General features: G+C 46.3%; 1 protein-coding gene across 1 annotated transcript; it reads left to right on the top strand.

The window, feature by feature from the left end:
• The first annotated feature begins 3,169 nt into the window (after positions 1-3,169).
• RNF114 (ring finger protein 114) lies at positions 3,170-19,614 on the top strand. The gene is made up of 6 exons (XM_081257336.1): positions 3,170-3,339; positions 7,409-7,559; positions 9,850-9,956; positions 10,276-10,390; positions 16,160-16,267; positions 17,786-19,614. The coding sequence occupies exons 1-6, from the start codon at positions 3,200-3,202 to the stop codon at positions 17,849-17,851; spliced, it is 687 nt and encodes a 228-aa protein (XP_081113462.1). The 5' UTR covers positions 3,170-3,199; the 3' UTR covers positions 17,852-19,614.
• Positions 19,615-21,229: the final 1,615 nt, after the last annotated feature.

Genomic DNA, 21,229 nt, shown 5'->3' with positions numbered 1-21,229 from the left:
TGTACGTACCTTTCCTACATGTCAGTGTGAGTTGGTCTATAGCAGCACCGTCCACAGAACTTTCTGTGATGACGGAAATGTCCTCTATCTGCTGTGTCCAGTATATAACCACTAGCTACGTGGGCTCTTGAGCTCTAAAAATATGACTAGTGAGCCTGAAGAATTGAATTTTTAATTTTGTTTTTTAATTTACATTTTAATGTAAATAGCCACAGTATTGGATGATGCAATTCTGTGGCAGAAAGTCCTAAAAATAGAAAAGATAAATCAAAAGATGTGTGCTCTTGTAAATTGGATAATTATAGGCAAATCTCCCACGAAGAGGTTGTATTAGTTATCCGTTGCTGTATAACAAAAGACCACAAGCTTAGCAGCTTAAGCAACACACACTATGTCACAGTTTCTGTGGGCAAGAAGTGTGGGCATGGCAGGACTGGATCATGGCATAACAAAAGATTACAGGAGCAGATTTCCCATTGATTTTCCTTAGGATCACTATTTAGCTGAATAATTTTTTAAACCATCTGTCGCCACCCGTCTACCTCACTGCCTATTAGAGACCATGTCTTTCTCCTTCACACCGTACCCCCGGCACCAGAGGGCCCAGCACAAAGTAGGTCCACAGGGACTCTTTGTTGCCTGAATGAATGAGTCTCCCTTGGCAGTAAAAATCAAGTTTGCAAAGCCTTTGAGCAGGACCCCTTCCCCACTCCAGGCTCTCATCAGAACCCCAAGAGGGTCTTAGATGATGTAGGCCATCTGAGAGAGGCTGCCAAAAACTAAAGAGGAAGAGATGATTGTGGGAAACACTTTCCTCAAGAACATTAAGGGAAAATGGGAGGAGAAAGATCCATTCATTTGACACACATTATTAGGTTGATTGTTTTTGAAAAACAGTCAGTGTGTTTGTGAGGAATGAGGGAAGGCTGGCAATACATTTGCAAGCTAAGAAAGGGAGAGTGGGGACATTTTCACGGAGAATGCCCAGAAAAAAAGGAAGGGATATTGCACATTTAGTCTAGTCTCAACATTGACCAGGGCTGGGGTTGGGGGCCAGGGGCGGGGGGGGGCGTATAATGTAGGTTAGTGGTTCTCAAAGTACAGTCCTGTCCAGCAGTGGCTGCATCACCTGGAAAAAATGTTAGAAATGCAAATCCTCAGGCCACACCCTAGATTTACTGACCTGCTGAATCAGGAACTCTGGGGGTCTTCCCCAGCAACTCTTGTTTTCAGAAGCCCTCCAGGTGGCTCTGATGCACGTAAGAGTTTAAGAACGACTGGCACTCTTAAATGCACAGGTACCACAGCCAGACTGCATGGGTTCAAATCCTACCTCCAGTTTTCCATCTGTGTTAAAAGGTAATTTAATCTCTCTGTGCTTCGATTTGCATAGTTGTAAAATGTGAGTAGTAGAACCTAAGTCACAGCTTGCTCTGAGGATTCATTCATGTAAAGTGCTTAGAATAATAAGCACACAAAAAGTTCACTATTAATATAGTATTATTTCAATCCTGTCCTCCTGTCTCTGTGACTAAGTGTATGAGCTCATGGAAAGTTTATTTCAAGAGCCCAAACTGGAGGCACTCAGTGGATTTGAAGCCCGGGTCTGGGACTCCGCTGCCCTCACCGTCCTCCCCGCTCTCAACACAGGGTCTGGCGGCAGCTACAAAGCCAACACATAGGGCTTCCCTGGTGGCGCAGTGGTTGAGAGTCCGCCTGCCGATGCAGGGGACACGGGTTCGTGCCCCGGTCCGGGAAGATCCCACATGCCGCAGGGCGGCTGGGCCCGTGAGCCATGGCCGCTGGGCCTGCGGAGCCTGTGCTCCGCAACGGGAGAGGCCACAACAGTGAGAGGCCCGCGTACCGCAAAAAACAAACAAACAAAAAAAAACAAGCCAACACAAAGGCTTATAAATACCCACAACACACCTCTGCCCGCACTAAAGCACCCCCATCCCTGGAGAGGAGAAAGGGCACTCTTGGCTGGGAACAGGTCAGATACACAGGTGCCTGGCATAGGAACAAGAAAAAGAAATGGTAAAACATAAGCATTGGCCCTCTAGGGTTGCTGCCTACCCGCCAGGTTATTCGTTTGTGAAAAGATGCCCACATGGCAAGCTAAAAATAATCCTCCTGCTGCCAGCAGGTCAAGCAAAATCAACCCAGAGGACTGAGAATGGGACAAATGAGGCGCAAATTTGCATTCAATTAATCTGGTTTAGCAAACGTGGTTTATTTGTCCTGTGCAGACTCCTTACTGTGAGGGCTTTGTAGCCTTTCAGGGTGGAGTTTAATTGATCATTGACTTTCCTGGTTAAGAAAACCACACAGACTTGTTAGCAGAGCCTGCCTTTTAAAAAGATGTAGCTTTTGTTAAGTGGGCTATATACAAGAGCCAATTTGGTGCAGTGAAAAGTGGAGAAAGTTGAGATTCAAAACATCTGGGTTTTAGGCCTGCTCCTTTCAAGATTGAGGTTTAGTCTCCCTCTTCAAACCCGAGGCTCCCCATCTTATACAGAGCTGGAGCTGGACCCCATGGCCAGGAGGCATGTGGACACAATTTTAAATAGTTTGACTCTAAGGGAAATAGAGATTACTTCTGCTTTCACTAGGAAGTCTCAGTGTGGTGGTAGTCTGTCTCCAGCACCTCTCTAATCATGCTTAATCTCCCTTTTCAGCGGCAACAGTATCCAGCATGAATTTATAAGATTGTATTGTTTCCATTTATTTTTCCAGTGTCCTGTAGAAATGTGATACTGATTTTCTATTTGTAGCTTGGGAGTGATAACAGATCTCCCTTTAAAATTTGTTTGCTGAAGTTTAAAGAAAGAACAACTCGATTGAAGAGAAAGATTCAGTAATAGTGCATAAGTAAATTTTAAGTAATAGTAATAACGATTTAAATTTGGGAAACAGTGGCTGAAGCACAAAGCCTGTTCCACAAAGTCAGTCTCTGGATCTGGCTCCACAGTTTCCTGATTTCCCTCCCTCCCTCCCGTCAGAGAGGCCAGGAGGCGCGGCCCACCCACTAGCCCCGCCCCCAGCCCGACGCACGTTCCATAAGACACGCCCCCAGCCCGACGCACGTTCCATAAGCCCCGCCCTCAGCCCGACGCACGTTCCATAAGACACGCCCTCGCCCCGCCCCCTAAGGCTCCTCCTTCTCGGCCGCCGTTCCTCTGCGCTCAGCGGCGGCAAGATGGCGGCGCAACTGAAGGAGCGTGATGGTGGTTCGCAGCTGGCAGGGCCTGCGGCGGAGGCCGACCCCCTGGGCCGTTTCACGTGTCCCGTGTGCCTAGAGGTGTACGAGAAGCCGGTGCAGGTGCCCTGTGGACACGTGTAAGTGGAGGGTCAGGGGCCGGTTGGGGGGGTGCCTGACTGGGAGGAAAATGGAGCCGAGGAGCGAGGCCTCGGCAGGGAGGGTCTCGAGGCGGGAGCGGGAGGACATGGAGTTCCTGGAGGCCCGTGGAAGTTGGCGGGGTGGTCTTCTTTTCCGCCCTGCTTACTCCCAAGTTTCCTGCTCTTTTGTTGAGCGCCTGCTGTGTTGCAGGCAGCCTGCCAGGCTCCTTCCACGCGCGGTGGTGGAGTCGCTCCCTGCTGGGGGTTTGGTAGGGTCTAAAGTCGGCTCTTGGGGAGCCAGTTTCCCTTAAATAGTCTGTACGTGGCCCCTGAAGTACACTTGATGGCGTCATGTGTCCAGCTGTGCCAAGTAATGCTAATGTTCACTACAGTTGGGGAAACGCCGGACTAGACCAAAAGAACAAAAGGGAAGTCTTGATGTAGATCTGACCAGTCTGTCCTTCACTGTGAAAGAGGTGGGGAGTTGGCAGATAGGGATTGTTAGCATTCCTACTTGGGTACGAGGTTTGTTTCATTGTATTTGAAATTATAAAGCCTCCATATTGCTAATAGACTGCTTATGACGACTGAAGGAGATGTGTGTGAAAATGTCCAGTATAGGTTCTGGGGTAGGTGCTTTGAGGTTGGCTGGGTTTGAATCTAAGCCTTGCTCCATCAGACACACATCAGACGCTTAAGTTGAAAGAACTGTAGAGAATGTGGCTACCTCCCTCTTGCTACTGGGAGTTGGATTTTCCTCTGTGGCCTTCCCCAGTGCTCGTCACTCACGGGCATCATCTTGGTATTGGTCTTAGGACCCCTCTGTTGGTCAGTAGGCACAATAGGCACCTACTGGACCTCATGGGCATTCTTACTTCTGCAGCACTACTGCAGGGGAAGAGGGTTGGAGGCCATGTTGCAGGTGAGGGCACTGAGGCTCACTTAGGGCAGGTTCACCATTGTCTACTCTCCCCAGATGGACTGCAGGTGTCTGTTTGCCAGTTCAGAGAACAGTTGGCACCTGGCAAGGGCTCTTCAGGCACACTGACTGCTGTTTGCTTCTTCAACTGCACCAAGCTCTTTCTAGCTTCAGGCTGTTCCTGTTTGCAGTTCAATTAGCCTGGAACTCTTGCCCCATTTGCACCTCCCCCGTCACTCTCCCAGATCCTTTCCAGACTTCAAGTCCCAGTTTAAGTTACCTCCCTTGTCACCATCCCCATTTAAATTACCTCCCTGCTTCTTTCCTGGGGCTTCTTTCTCCAACCTTGCACAGAGCAAAACTTAGGGATCACGAGGGCAGTGATCGTGTCTGTTTTGCGCCTCTTTCTGTCCCAAGTGCCCAGCGTAGTGTCTGAGCAACCATCTTCCAATCTTATGTTCAACTGGCTAAAATATTTGTGTGCTCACTATGTGCCAGATTTGGGGGCACAGTAGGAAACAAGGTGATTCTGCCCTCGGAGTTCACAGTCCAGTGAGTTGATGATAAGTAAGTACTAATAATGCTCAAACTTTTGTCAAAACTCATTGTGCAATGGGAAGGTATTATAGAGATCAAACCTGGGGTGGGGGGAGGGGGAGTGATCAAGTAAGGAACGAATGAACTAAGAAATTAGTGGTGGAAGCAAACTTTGTGAAAGTTGAGTTGGAGCCTAGGTAGCTTTCTGGTTGAGCCCTCTTTTCCTTGGATCAGTCCTCCTTATTATGTTTACCTAATTTTGGATTAATTCAATGGATTTCATTTACAGTTAACATTTATAAAGAGGATTGACCCAGCACAATTTGCCAACTGAAGAGCAGCAAAATTTGAGGTTTCCTTGAGCCAGATGGACCTTTCCTAGGTCAGAGGTCAGGGGGCAGTACTGGGATTCAAACCTTGGCTCTTTTCTATACTCACCATACTAGCTCCGTGTGTTCATCCGTTCAGTGCTGATTAAAGACAGATGGCTACACCTCTGTGAGGGCAGCCAAGTCTCCCTTAGCTCCAGCCAAGTGCTTTTTGCTCTGCCTGGTTGATTTTTGCTAACTTTTGTGCTTGGAAGTGAGCATCACTGCAGCTCCGGCTGCGTGGGGCATTGAATTTTTATAAAACTTTATTTCAAGCCCTGAATTTTGCATCCCCCTCCAACTTAGTGAAATACAGCTGGAGAATGGCAGGTGGCTAGTGCCCAAGAGAAGGATTTTCTAAGTAACATTATAACAGGAAGTGGAGCATGTAGAAGGCTGAACAAGAAAAACGCCCATAAATAGGAAATGGAAACTAAAAGCCAGTCCAAGACACAGGGGCCATTTAAAAGCAGGCTTGTTCGTCGGGCATGACTCAGGCACAGAGTGGCTTGTGAACATTGACCTCTGAGCTGAATCTCGGTGTATGCTTGAAGGGAGGCTTTGAGCCGCTTTTATCTACAAGCTGGGCTTGATTTCATTATGCTCTCTGGGATCTTCTGTGCTCTCTCGGGTTACTCTATTGATCTGCCTTTGAGAAGAGGTACAACAAGTGATGGCCATAAGGCCCCATCTGCCTCTTTAACCTCATCCCTTATCCTCTCCCCGTGGCCTACCACATCATGGCCTCAGAGACCTTCCTTTCTACCTTTTGGTTCCCGCTTTGCACTTGGTGTCATCTCTGTGGAACTCTTTTCATCCACGTCTGTGCGGCTCTCCTCATAATTTTAGGTCTCAGCTCAACTGTTACCCCCTTAAAGAAGCTTTCTATGACCCCCTTCCCCCGCCGCTGATCTCCTTGCCTTGTTTTATTTCCTTCATATATTTAATTACTATCTGAAGTTAACACTTGTGTTTTTCCCTGCTCTGGAATATAAGCATCATGATGACAGGAATTTTGTTTAGTTCACTACTGTGACCTCGGTTGTGAATCATTAGACCCCCTCACCTTCTCCCATCCTGGTGTAGAATTATGTCTAGCAGCATTTAACATCTAGCTAAATAACAAAAAGGAAGAAAATTTTTAGAGACAGTAAAAAATGGTCAGATGCACAGATTACCTTTGGTTATATGTCCTGAGTTCTTCCTGGCAGATTTTGTTATCTTGCCTGTCAGGTTGAGTATGTAGCCAGGGTATTTTCATGCTTTATTATTCCTTCCTTCTCTGTACCGTATCTGAGTATCACCACCTGTCTAGGCTTCAGACAGAAAGTTGGTCATCTTTGACTTCTTTTCTTTTCCAAATTCAATAAATTACCAAGTCCTACTGATTCTACCCCTGAATCATTTCCTGAATTCTTTATTGCCTCACAGTTTCTTGCCTTTGGCCATCTGTTTGGTTTCTACATCAAGTCTTTTCTGTCTTTCCTCATCTAAAAAATGTTTAAAACTGGCAACTCTATTGTCCATGATAACGCCAGAGTTATTTTTCTAAAACTTGAATTGTGTCTGGTTGCTACCTTGTTTTAAACACCTGGCTCCCTACTGCTTATGAGGAAAGGTGTTAAACACTCATGATGCATCTGAGGAAATAAAAGTCTAAGGCTAAGGGCCTGGAATATTCTTCCCCTCCTGTACCACTGAACTCTTTCTTTTAAGGCTCCTTCGCGGATGCCGCCTCTGATGTCTTAGCAGCTCTGTCCTTCTTGGGTCACCACTGTTGCCCTTGACTTTGTGTTTCCATAGTGCTTTGCATTCACCTCTAATGATAGCCGCGTCTGTTTGTGGTGCATTTCATATGTGCTAGACCCTGTAGTAAGAGTCTGCTATGCATAATCCATCCTCCCAACAATCCTAGAAGTAGGTACTACCATCTCCACTTCACAGGGGAGAAACTGAAGTTCAGGAGACCCCACCAAGATCCCTCAGCGGCAGGGGCTAAAGTCTGAAGACTGCACCGTAGCACCCTCTTCCATGTCATGGGAGTTTGCATTTATTTCTGTTACTGGACCTGTGTGTTCGTTGCAAGGAACACCCTCCCCCCCTTTTTCTTGCCCAGAAGAACTCAGTATTTGAATCAAGAGCAGGGAGCAAGTTGTTTTTTATTCATTGATGTCATTTTAAAACTTTATCCATTTTTGTTGTCTCCACGACGCATGACGCAGGTTCTCTGTATGTCTTGTTCTAGCTTTTGCTCTGCATGCCTGCAGGAATGTCTGAAGCCGAAGAAGCCTGTCTGTGGGGTGTGTCGCAGCACTCTGGCACCTGGCCTCCGAGCCGTGGAGCTCGAGCGGCAGATTGAGAGCACAGAGACTTCTTGCCATGGCTGCCATAAAAATGTATGTGGAAGTAAAACGGAAGAGTCAGTGTCTTTCTATAAGATGGGTAAAATATAGATCTGTTGCCACGTTGTTTCGCGCAACTAAGTGACTAACAGCACGTGTGCATGCTGGTTATCTTTGGCAGTGGCTGTGCTGTTGCATTTTGGTAACCTTAATTGGTTGTGGTGGGGGATTTTTTCCTTTAAGAATTGGTTTAGTATATTACATAGTTTAGCTTTGAAAGCCATAGAAATCAGTTGTCCCAGTTTTTTCCTGCAAAAGACCCATTTTCCCAAAGCAGCATACACAGTTTTAATTAGAATATAATGACAATGATATTTCTTAATTTTTTAAAATATAAAATGAAGTCAGTGACTCAAAGTTACCTGCTGCAATGAGTTTGAGGGGAAATTTTTGGGGGGTGGGCGGGCCACGCCACCTGGCATGCAGGATCTTAGTTCCCCAACCCCATGGATGGAACGCGCGCCCCATGTAGTGGAAGCATGGAGTCTTAACTACTGGAACACCAGGGAAGTCCTGAGGGGAAATTTTATAATGTATATTACTGAAGATATAAAACTTGTTCAACTTTTTAGCACTTGGCAAGGAGGAATTGTAGTGCAAAGGTCAATATGAAGTCATTTGATTGTAATAGCAATATCTAACATTTGAAATGCATCCATACTCTTTTGTATGACCATATTAGAGTCAAGAATATTTATTTTAACATCTGTTGTAACTGCACAGGTTACAACATTTTATTTTCAGAGAGATATACACAGCATTATTGGTTTTTAAATCATTATGATTTTATTAATTCCAGACAACACAAAAATATAAACTAATGTAGGCTTGTTCCCCACTCCAGAGATTACCTCTTTAAAAATGCTTCAGGGCTTCCCTGGTGGCGCAGTGGTTGAGAGTCTGCCTGCCGATGCAGGGGACACGGGTTCGTGCCCCGGTCCGGGAAGATCCCACATGCCGCGGAGCGGCTGGGCCCGTGAGCCATGGCCGCTGAGCCTGCGCATCCGGAGCCTGTGCTCCGCAACGGGAGAGGAGGCCACAATAGTGAGAAGCCCGCGTACCGCAAAAAAAAAAAAAAAAAAGCTTCAATTTAGAAGGCTGCAAAACATCTTTCTGCCCATTGACAAACAAACGTGTGGGATTTCTACAAAATAAGATCATACTATAGTATATATTTCTACAAGTTCTTTTCACTTTTGAAAACTTTTTTTTTACTTAATGACTTATTTGACATCCTCGCATTTTAATTTCATTACTTTAACACCTTAATGTGGATAGCCATAAAATGGATATACCTTACCATTTCTTTCCCTTCAGAGTGATTTAGCACTAGGGGTACACAGTGGCTGCAGTTCTGAGTAGGGCTCTTTCCCATCCCTTATAATTGGGAGCTCTTTGATAGACAGCTTGAGGTCAAGTTCTTTAGCTGGAGATAAGACAGAAAGAAGCATCATGGTAAGCCAGAGCTCCAATACTGAAACATATTTTTCCTTGTAGTTTCTTTTGATTTAGAAACTCAAGATACTGAAATAAAGTTTCCTGTTACCTTCATCTTTATGTATGCATGATGAGTTTTTAAAAATTTCTGTATGCGTTTGATTTTCTTCATTGAAAGATGAGTCATTGTATCGTATTATACCTCCAGAAATGTTTATCTTCCCGTTACCTCCTCTTCCTTCATTCCTTACACTTTTTCTTTCTTTTTAGATCACCTGTGATGAAGCACTCTTCTGTGGGTTTTCTTTTCTCTTTCCATCTTGCAAAGACTAGATTTTATTAGAGAAATAGAATTCAGATTCTGGGTTTTTTGGGTAAGATCATTTATCACAATCTGGTGATAGGATATAATTGTTTAACTAGGATTACTAGCCTTTATCCCTTTTACGTAAATCATCACTTTTCTTTGCCGCACTTATAATGGAATGTGGTTCTTGACTTGTGTAAGGAGATTAGTTTAAGTGCTAGTGTGGAAAACTTTAAAAACTTCACTGGGTTTGGAGTGTCTCTGTGAGCAGAGAGCATATCATGAATAAAGCAAACCTCTCAGAGTGATTTTAGAGTGGAAGCAGATATCCTCGTTTGGTCAAGTAAAACATCAGCCTTGGTATTAACAGAAACCCTGCAACAGTCAGAGTTTCGGTCCCATCAGCATAGCCAGGAGTCTGGTGAGATTATTTGCCAGGGTGATACAGGTCTAGTTTTCATCTTGCCTTCACTTTGGGACTATGTTGGACTGGGTACAAGTTCCTGACTAACTTGTGGGCTCTGATTCTTCCTACTTAAGTTCTTCCTATCCAAGATCCGTGCGCATGTGGCTACCTGTTCCAAATACCAGAATTACATCATGGAAGGTGTGAAGGCCACCACCAAGGATGTGTCCCTTCAGCCAAGGTAAATGACTCTGTCACTCTCTTAGGTGGACGTCTTTCTTCATGAGTTCTGGAAAGTGGAGGTATAATTGTTATGCTGGCTAAAGCTGATGTAAGGTTTTGTTTTGGGGTCGGTGTGGAGAAGGACTCTCATGTTCACTTCAAATATTAGCTGATCTGTTATTTTCAGTCATTTGACCTGATGCATAAGTGATCATCAGAACCCCTGTCATAACACATTGAGTGAACTTCGCTCCTTTTGGGAGGGTACAGTGATTGAAATTTTGTGGAAAGGTACTCATAGAGGGGTTTCTTCTTTTTTCCTGCCTTTCATCTTCCAGAAATGTCCCAAACCGTTACACTTTTCCTTGTCCTTACTGTCCCGAGAAGAATTTTGATCAAGAAGGACTTGTAGAACACTGCAAGTTGTTCCATAGCACGGACACTAAATCTGTGGTAAGAGTAACTCTTTGAGTTTTTTGTTTTGTTATGTGGGTTTTTGTTGTTGTTTTTTGAATTTTTATGGGAAAAAAAGTCAAACTTAACCGAAAAATTTGCAGGGTTAGTTAAATGAACTCTGTGTACCCTTCACCTAGAGTCACAGATTAATAAGATTTTACCATATTTGCTTAACCATACTCTATATACATATTTTATGCTAACCATTTGAGAATAAGTTACAAATATCATGACACTTTGTCCCTAAATAATTCAGCACATGTCTCCTAAGAAGAAGGAATGTCTTCTTAGAAAACCACATTTTTTTGAGTTTGATTTTCACATTCAAGAATTGTAACATTGACACAATCTAATACCTACTTTGGAATTCATGTTTAAATTTTAACAATTGTAGTGTCCTTCATAGCAATCTCCCCTGGCCCCAAAATCCTGGATCTGTGTGTTATATTTAGGTGCCATGTCTCTTTAGTCCTCAGTTTTTCTTTGTCTTTTATGACCTTGACATTTTTAAAGAGGACAGGCCAGTTTTGTAGAATGTCCTTCAATTTGGGTTTGTCTGTTTCTTCATGATTACATGCAGGGATGCTACATCGCCCGGGTGTACATCAGGCGGGTCATGCGATGTTTGGTGTTCCCATTGTTGGTAATGTTAACTTGGATCCCCTGGTGTCTGCATAAAGCTGCCATTTTCCATTTCAGTAGCTTCTTCATAGTTGTGGGGAAGGAGAATGTAGATGAAATTATTAGGAAAGTGCTTATCAGTCCTTTGATATTTAATTTATATATCAAGGCTGACATGTAGTTTTCTTTAAAAAAAAAAAAAAAAGTTTGAATTTGGTCCATCTCAGCAGTGTTACCCTTCCCTCTTAATGTGATTGACAGACTGGGTCTTAATACAACTTCCTCTATAGTTTTGTTTGTTTTCCCATTTATCTCACACTGCTTCTGTTGAACTATGTAGCTAGTTTTATGAGCAGATCTTCAGCTCCACTGCTGTAAAAGATGGTGCACAGACTTGAGAATTTGCATGAGCTTTTGCTAGTAGAATTAGGCCTGATGGCGCTCTGTGTTTTTCTGTCTTAAATCTTAAGATTCAGCTGGCCTGTTTGAGAATACCTTGAATCTTTTTATTGAACTCCTTGCCACGTCCAAATTCTGGTCAGTACAGCTACTTTTTACACTGGGCTCCCTGGACTCTTAATGTTGTGCTGTCACAGATTCCACAGATGAGTCCCCCCTCTCTCTGCTTTTCCTAACTCCCCAAACTAGGGAACTGGGCTGGCTTGGCCCAGCGAGCACCCTGTTTTCAGCCAGGCCCTATTGCCGCTAGGCACACACACACACTGTCTGGTGGCTATTCTGGGCACTCTCTTTTCATTAAGTCCCTGGCATGGACTGTCCCCATCTTTTCCACAGATAATGGTGAGTCCTGCTTTTCACCGAGTTCCAAGTACCAGGTGTGTGTTCCTTTCTTCTCTGTTTGTTCTGTCTCAGGAGCTCTCTGATCTATCTCTGAGGTCACAGACTGGCAGCCTGTCTGGCCCATACACATTTTCATTTCCCCAAACTTTAAACATTAGCAGATTTCTCAATCTTGGTGCTCTACATTTGAGAAATGAGAAGTTCCGGCAAGAGTTGGCTGGCTCTGAGTAGTGCTGGCCCCTGTAGATGGGATGGCTCACAGACATCCTGCTTTGCTTGCTGGCCTTTCCCGCCAGGTTCCTGTGAACACTTGAGCGTGCACCCCTCCTTCTGTGTCCTTATCATTCCCTCGTGCTGAGGAAAAGGCTCCTTTGCAAGTCTGCGTCTTCTCTGCCCGCATCCTCAGATCCAGGCGGAGGACTGAGACTAGGGCCTTGCCCCGCCCCTGAGGCTTCCTCTCCCCACCGTGTTTCTCCTGTCACCTTCAGCTTTTCTCTCTACCCGCTCCTAACACTTGCTTTCCTTCAGACATGCCCGATCTTCCCTGTCTAATTGGTGGGAGGAATATTTGATCCACGGTTTTCTCTGTGTAGCCTGCAGTTTCTCTTCTCCTTCAAGCTTTGGTTTGTCAGCTGCTGCCGTCTCTTCCGTAGCCTCTCCTTTATCCCTTTAGAGTCCAGCATCCACTGCTGGCATCACATTCGCCATGGGCCCAGCTGGTCTTCTTAAGTCCTTGTTTTCTCTCACCTCGCTGCAACTTTTAAAATTTGTTTCTTTGTATGTAGTCAGTTCCTTGTATAAGAAGTGGACTGTGGGGCTTCCCTGGTGGCGCAGTGGTTGAGAGTCCGCCTGCCGATGCAGTGGACATGGGTTCGTGCCCCGGTCCGGGAAGATCCCACATGCCGCGGAGCGGCTGGGCCCGTGAGCCATGGCCGCTGAGCCTGCGCGTCCGGAGCCTGTGCTCCGCAACGGGAGAGATCACAGCAGTGAGAGGCCCGCGTACCGCAGGAAAAAAAAAAAAAAAAGAAGTGGACTGTGGCCCCTTCCCCTAGACTCCTGGTTCCCTCTATATCGTCAGTTATTCAAGGATTTTTTATATTCTTGCAATGTAGTTTATGTTTGGATGTGATAAATGCATTATATTACCACTTGTCATTTTTGTATAATAGAAGTAAACCCAGTGTAAAAGTAAAACACCATACCATGCCTGCCAACCTTTTTTCATGAGATCAGTCACACAGAATTGATTATTTTTCTCTCAAAAATAAACAACCTCATCATTTGATACTAATACCCATCCTTCTGAGATCTGTATCTTTATTACATAGATGAGTGTTGAGGTTTCTGAGGCAGATGCCAATCTGGAATGGCCATCGCACCCCAGAGGCATCTGGGATGAGCCACTTCTCAGCCGCCATGTCTTGAGATTCATCTGCATTAAACTTAGTAAATCCCCACTCCTTGGAGATGCAGATTTTCTGGCGGCCAAGGCACCTGAACTTGGCCCTGCATAGGGCCTCAATCACATGCTCCTTGTTCTGCAGCTTGGTGTGGATGGGCATGATGACTTCGCCAATGTGGACTCTGGCTACTGTGCCCGAGGGCCTTCCCAAGGCACCCTGTATACCTGTCTGGAGCCTGGTCTGAGGACGGCCTGAGGCCAGACATTTTCTTTTCCTATGATTCCAGAATAGCTGCTCAGTACACAATCTTTGTCTGCACTAAGCATGATATGTTCTATGAAAAACACCCCAAAGCCAAGTTTTCAGCTGCTTCTTCAGGATGTTTCAGTTATGGTTCTTAATAACTAATTACTAATTGAAAGAGCAAATGAGCTTTAGACACAGACATACACACACACACCACCACCTGCCCCCACTACCCATTTTCCGTTTTAAAGTTAGCCAGATAAGCTCAACTGTTTTATTAATTATGAAAACTAAAAGGGATGTTAAATGATAGAGCTACTCAAATTCATTTCCTCCCACTGTCTCCCCTGCTCCCATTTCTGGAAGTGAATAAGTGAAGAAACTAGCGTACCACCCACGCTAAGTGGATTGCCCACACTGTGAAGCTGGTTAGTGCAGAACCAGTACTGGAGCCCAGTGTCCTGACTCCTAAACCAGTTCTCTTAACAGCATCAGAGACACCTCTGTCGAGTGCTCATTAGCCTCTGAGTAGTGCTCAACTGTGTGTGAGGAAAATACAAAATTATGTCATCCAGAGACATTTCTAGCTTTCAAATGTATGATTCATGCGTGTCCTCCTTTTTTGTCCCCCTTTGGATGCAAGTGACAGCGCATTTCTACACACTGTAACCAATGTTGTTGACATCTGTCCACATCGGTACATGTAGATCTGATTCTTTTTTAATGAGCTTCTCAGTTTTCCATTACTTGTCTGTACCATGATTTAACTGGTCCCTTATTGATAAACGTCAAGGTTACTTCCAGACGGAATCAGAAAATTTGATTAAAGACTGGATATTAAATCCTAGTAAAAAAATTGTCGATCGATGGGTGAGATAATAAATAGTACTGTATTTGTAAAGGGAAACATATTTTTAGGACTGTTTTGAAACAGTTCAGGGTGAATTGTTGTGTCTTATTTTTAAACGCTTCATTTTTTGCTGAAGTAAGTATACCAAACTTAAATCTAGGTGTTGGGGATAAGGGATGGTTTATCAAACTATTATCTACTTTCCTGTAGTTCTGAAGTTTTTCATAGTACATTTGTAAAGGCTGTCATAGATTTTAACATACCTTTGCCTATATTTACGTATGTCTGAAAAATAAAGTCTTAGCCTGCAGCCAATTAAGCCGACCGTGCTCTTTTCTCCGTGGGGGCCCGGTGTGCAATGGCTGCAAAGAGCAGCCTCCTTGGTAGTGTATGCAGCCTGTTGCCTGTACAGGTTGCCCTAAGGGACCCTGGAGACAGCCCTTTCCAGTGGACATTCGTGTCTGGCCTCAGGCCGTCCCCAGTCTAGGCTCCAGACAGGTATACAGGGTGCCTTGGGAAGGCCCTCGGGCACAGTAGCCAGAGTCTTCCGTTGGCGAAGTCATCATGCCCATCCACACCAAGCTGTAGAACAAGGAGCATGTGATTGAGGCCCTATGTAGGGCCAAGTTCAGGTTCCCTGGCCGCCAGGAAATCTGCATCTCCAAGGAGTGGGGATTTACTAAGTTTAATGCAGATGAATCTGAAGACGTGGCGGCTGAGAAGTGGCTCATCCCAGATGGCTCTGGGGTCAAATACATCCCTAATCGTGGCGCCTGGACAGAGGCACTCGTGAGACCGTGGCCCTGTCCCTTCCTCACTGAGGCCCATCAGTGAATCCCACGTCCTAACAAAAAAAGAATAGTAATAAAGTCTTAGCTATGGGTTAATTCGGTCAAAGGTTAAGTACACTCATAATTTTGATAGATATTGCTAAACTACTCTGTGGTATCTGGTACTGCAACCTAATTTTTTGTCCCTTTTTTCCCTCGTCTGGCCTCCTGAAATCCCTCTGATTATTTTGTCTCTGTTGAAGCCTCACTTCCTTCAGCCCTTGGTCCTCTATTCTGCCCCTCTCCGTCTGCAGAACTCCTGAAATGTCAGTGTTTCAGCCCTTCCCTTTGGAAGCCTCCTTCTCCCCAGACTCTGGTTCTGATCATGCTCTCCTCCACAGCGCCAGCCGCCTGCCTAGCTCCTTCACCCTTTCACACTTATCTCATGTCAACCCCCTTTGTCACATAGCTTCCTTGTAGATGGTGGGGTTCCATCGTCAAGCCAGACCGCTTATGCCTGCATCTCCCCGCTCCCACTCCTCTCTGCCCCTCGCCGTGAGTTTTCCATTCTAGCCAGACTAATTGGCTGCTTGCCATGTACCCTTCGTCTTTCCAGATACCTCCCGCTCTTCAAAGCCCAAATCATCCTCTTGTATGAAGGCTCTTTAGCCTGAGCCTCCTCATCTGAGCATTTACTTTATAAAAATAGCACATAAGGCTGTGTTTTACTTCCTTGGGATGTCGCTCATCTGTCATTTCCTTGGTTTTCTTTGTGCTTTTAGATCATCTTGTGTGCTGGGTTGGAAGGTCGTAGTCTAGGCTCCTCCTAGGCTGACACAGTGTTCTCACCTCAGGCGGGGATCAAAAATGGGTGGTATCATGGCCTAAGCCTTTTGACTCAAGTAGGAGACTGACAGTGTCTTCTGGGATGTGAATGTGCACTTGAAGATGTGACCAGACCCTGGACTGGTGGTCAGGGAAGCTGTCCTGGAAGATAGGTGGCAGGACACAGGCCACAGAGGGCTAACGTCAGCTCAGACATCCAGTACCTAATACTGTGCTTCTTTATTGACAGGTTTGTCCGATATGTGCCTCGATGCCCTGGGGAGACCCTAACTACCGCAGCGCCAACTTCATAGAGCACATCCAGCGCCGGCACCAGTTTTCTTACGACACTTTCGTGGTAAGTCTGGAGCCTGGGCTCTAACTCCTTCCCCCGGGGGATGGCACAGCTCCCTCATTTCTCTTACCTGGAGAACTGTGGGCCCCCTTGGTGAGTTTTGTCACTGACATGATGGGCTCCCTGGAATGACAGCTGTGTGGTATTTAAGAAGATGAACCGACTAGTCATCTAGACTGAGAGATAGTAAACTTGCTTTTATTTTATGTTCTCCAAAACTTTTGTCTACTTCGGTATGTGTTTTCTTCCTGTTATGGAACCTGGTTTAGGATCCTTAAGCTCAGGTGCCCACGGGAACCAGGCAAGTAATGGAAGTGATTCTGCTAAGGAATTGCAAGCTGGGCGGTGTGTGTGACTCAGGTAGTGCAGCCAGCAACGCCAGCTGATGGTTGTTGTGTGGAAAGACAGACACAGCATTGCCAGGCTCCTCCCGCCCCAACCCCAAGAAGCTGGAAATGCAGAATTTCATATGACGTATCCCAAGTTTGTTTTAAAGTACTTCAGGTCAAACGAAACACACCAGCTAGCCAAATGTGGTCATCAGGTTTACGTCCTTTCTCTAGAGCTGAGTGGTTTTGAAGAGCACACTGTTGTCTTGGCATTATAGTGGCAGATAAATCTGGCCAACTGTTTAAAGTAAACCTTTTATTTGCATATACAGATGTCAAGTTAGGATTTCAGAATAGTATTCAGTTTTCTTGTTTGTTTGTTTTTTTGCTGCATCAAGTCTTCGTTGCTGCACTCGGGCTTTCTCTAGTTGAGGTGACGGGGGCTCCTCTTCGTTGCAGTGCGCGGGCTTCACATTGCAGTGGCTTCTCTTGTTGAGGAGCACGGGCTGTAGGCGTGCAGGCTTCAGTAGTTGTGGCACGCGGGCTCAGACTCGCGGGCTCTAGAGCGCAGGCTCAGTAGTTGTGGCGCACGGACTTAGTTGCTCTGCGGCATGTGGGATCTTCCTAGACCAGGGCTCGAACTCACGGCCCCTGCGTTAACAGGCAGAGTCTTAAGCACTGCGCCACCAGGCAAGCCTCTAGTATTCAGTCGTAATGACTGTGTTTCAGGACCTGAGAAGGAAAGCATGACTCCTTCCTGAGTTGTCACAAAGAGCATTTTACTCTCGGCCTAACAGAGTTTCTCAAGCTCAGGGCTTCGACAGAGCTGCCGTCTCGGTCCCCGAGCAGACGACAGCTTTGCCTCATTCAGTCAAAAAGGCTGCTTTCACGTCAGAGCGCTCCGGGTCTGAACGCTTGGTCTGTGTCAGGCTTCACTCAGGTGCTCTCTGGTCCCCACCCTCCCGTCCGAGGGAGCCATCATCACGGTCAGCATCAGGATGAGGCAGCCAAGGCACAGAGAGATCAAGCACTTTCCCAGAATCATGCAGCCAGCGTCGCAGACCGTGGGGCTGGCCCCTGGCCTCTGGCCCCTCTCCAGAGCCACCGCTCACGTGCCCTGCTTCTCCGACTGAAAGTGAGTTCTTGCAGCTGCGCACAGTTGGCTGAGGCTGAGCGTCTTTTTTGCCCATAGGATTACGACGTGGATGAGGAGGACATGATGAACCAGGTGCTGCAGCGCTCCATCATCGACCAGTGAGCAGGCTCTGCTGGGGCTCGTGTTCCAGAGCTTCCATGACGTGTTCAGCGGGAAACGTGTGACTCCTCCACCTAAATGTACAATAGACCTGGAAGTGAGCCGTGGTACTAAGACAGGGTCACTTCCGACGGGGAACAGGTCCCCAGATCAGAGCCCTCCTTCCTTTGGGCTCTTCCCCTACTGTTTACCCTGCTTGTCACAGGTCTGGTCTTGCTCCTCAGCCACGGCCTGCAGCTTCTGCCTCCTTTTTTGGAAGGGAACCCAGCTTCTCCACCTGTCCTTGTTTCACATTTGAGCCTCGTGTTCGATGTTGACCTCTCAGGTCCTCTGAGCCAGCCAGGACCTTTTCTGGGTCATGAATAGCACAGATGAGACAAGCGTCTCCTCTCCTTGTCCCCGGGGTGTGTGAGCTCTGGCAATAATGCATCTGATCAGTGATGGAGCTCCTTCTGTGCTGTGCAAGTTCCTGTTAGTTGGTCCTTGGCAGCAGCTGCCAGAAGCTGGAGTTACCTCATGGGAAACATTTCACACGTCCTGTTGGCATGAGTGTTCTGGACTTAACATGGTCTGGTGCTGGAAGTTTTGCTTAGTGATATTTTCCTACCATTCCTGCACACCCTTAGGATTAACTGGTTCAATCTTAAATGCCTGCATGGTGCCTTTTTAGGATAAAGGTGTAACTGCATATTTTTAGTGAAAGTAAGTGTTTCTGGCTTAGGAAAGTTAAACTCCATTTATCCATAAGTGGGGAGGAGGGTCAGCTAAGTGAGGTGGGAGGGCCATAGCTTTTTGGTTCTGATTTTCAAACTAATGAAGTATTTTCCGGTGACTTGGTTATGTTTGCTTCTCTGTTGGGGAGCCTGCTTATGTTCCTGTCCTTGAAGCACAAAAAGGAGTCCTCAGATGAATAAGAAGTTGGGGGGCTCCAGTGGATACTAGTTCTTTTATTTGGTAACTTAGATTAAACTGCGTGTTGCTTTTCTATCACGAATGGTTTCCTTATAAAACTGGCTTCAACACGTAAGTCGGTGTGTGAAGACCTGCCTTCTAAAGCGGAGGGGTTGGGGAGATCTGGTATCGCCGCCGCTGTCTCTGACAAGACACGCTGCTCAGAAGGCACAGCACACTTCCTGGGAGCAGTTGGTAAGGGAAGCTGTCCACTGGAAACTCGCTTTGCTAATACCCCTGAGAGCCTGAAGTTCGAGTGTTTCACGAATATTAATAAATACGAGGTTAAGGGCTGTCTGATCTGTAAGAGCAGAGCTTCTGATCCACCAAAAGGCATCTGGGTTTAGGTTCATTTTTCCTTGTTAGATCTCTTGTCTGAATATGGACATTGTTTCCGGTCAGTGGCTGAGGTTTCAGATGACAGGGGGCTCTGGGCCTGTGCACTGCGCTGTGGGCCTCGCACTACCTGCCAGCGAGAGCGGCACGTGCCCCGGGCCCAGCAAAGACGGGCCCTTTGGGGGCAAAGTAACATTTTCTAATGTGCTGTTGCTTGGGAGGGCCCCGATGTTATGGTCAGCTTCTTCACTGTAATTTCTGGAAGAAGTTCATCTCAGTCTAAGTTTAGAGGGAAATTTGACAAAACGTTCATTTGTGGGACCTGATGATGGTGGTCTCACTGGTGATACCAAGAAACTGAGTTCCTTGTATTAAGTGCACTTCATGTATTTCTAATAAGACGACTTTCCAGAAAGTGACATTTGTTATGTTCTGGCTTTTAAAAGGTGAAATATAAATAAATTTCATAATTTATCCAACTGGTAAGCTGTAATGCCTATTTTCATTCACCACCACTTGCTGAAGTCTGGGCCTGGGGGGCCTCCAGAAGATTGTTGCTCTTTTTAAGGGGAAGTTCTTGTCTGTCGCGAGTGAGTCCCATCTGGCTCTGATCTCAGCTCTGACACTTCGCCGGCTGGCTTCACCGGGCCTGTCTTGTCTGGAGAATGAACCCCCTTCCCCGCCGAACCACACCCCCCCCCACCATGTTGGGAGCTCCCGTGAGGCAAGAAGTGACCGTGTTCCATGAAACGACTTCAGGTGCCTTAGCGGCATCCCTGAGACATCATAGTAGAGGGTTCCACACGTGAAGATCTGAGGTCATGGGCGTGTTTCCGTTCTGCACTCTGCCGTTGGCTGTAGGATGTCTGGAAAATACTTCCCCCTCCTGATTTAAATAGGTTTTAATAAGATCTGTCTCCTACATGTGGAGAAGGGACAACAGCGGGGAAGGAGGGGAAGCAGAGACCAGGGAGGCTGCTGTTGGCGGTTCCGGGCAGGAGACAGCGGCCGCTTGGGGCCATGTAGCCATAGGGGTGCTGAAGTTGTCTGATTCCGTCAGATTCCCCCCCCCTCCCCCCGTACGCGGGCCTCCCACCGCTGCGGCCCCTCCCGCCGCGGAGCACAGGCTCGGGACGCGCAGGCCCAGCAGCCACGGCTCACGGGCCCAGCCGCTCCGCGGCACGCGGGATCCTCCTGGACCGGGGCACGAACCCGCGTCCGCTGCATCGGCAGGCGGACTCCCAACCACCGCGCCACCCGGGAGGCCCCCGTTATTTTTTGAGGGTAAGGTGTGAAAGCAAGAGAGGAGTTGCCATGAGAGAATGACACCAAGGTTTGGGGCTTGAATGACTGGGGGGTGGAGTTATCTTTCTGAATTGAAGGGAAGACTCCAAGAGGAGCAGCTGTGGGGGAATCAGATGTTTTAGGAATGGGTACCTAGGCCTTGGGATAAGACTTGAGGTTCTAGCATCATGCACAAGATACAGGAAGTGCCAGCCCTCAAGCAACTCAAATAGGACTAGGATGTGCCTGGGACACTTAAATAACTAAAAGTTACTCTGATGTTGTCAGTTACTCTGATGTCAAAGATGGATGTGGACCAAAGTATTTCTTAAAATGTATGACTAGACAATATATTTCTACACTTGTTTTAAATATAGTATAATTAAAAATAAGTAGGCATTAGAAGTATTTCATCTTCAGTGCTAAAAGCTCTCACATTCAATTTGGCCAAAAGACTTTTTTGATTTCCTTACATTCAGGCATATATGGTGTTTACTAAGCACCCGTTATGAGCCAGGATTGTGCTAGCCACTGGGGATTTATACACTAATCAAATGTATAATTACAGACTGTTAAGTGCTCGTGGTAGGGGATTAATAAATGGTAGCTATTTCATAAATAGTAAATGCCTCCTACTTTATAAAGAAACTAGAAGCCAGAAGTCCAAAGGCTTACAGAAGCATCTAGACCTTTTATCCCTTCTCTACCTGTGCCTTCTCCCTTTCCTGTAATATTGCATGGGAGTGTAATTTGCCCAAGTTAGGACGTGAACACCAGGAATATTCATATTAAAAAATTATTTGTTGTTTG

Source organism: Mesoplodon bidens (assembly GCF_964165515.1).
Source record: "Mesoplodon bidens genome assembly, chromosome: 15".
Taxonomy (NCBI): Eukaryota; Metazoa; Chordata; class Mammalia; order Artiodactyla; family Ziphiidae; genus Mesoplodon; species Mesoplodon bidens.
This window is presented reverse-complemented; position numbering and strand designations above follow the sequence as displayed.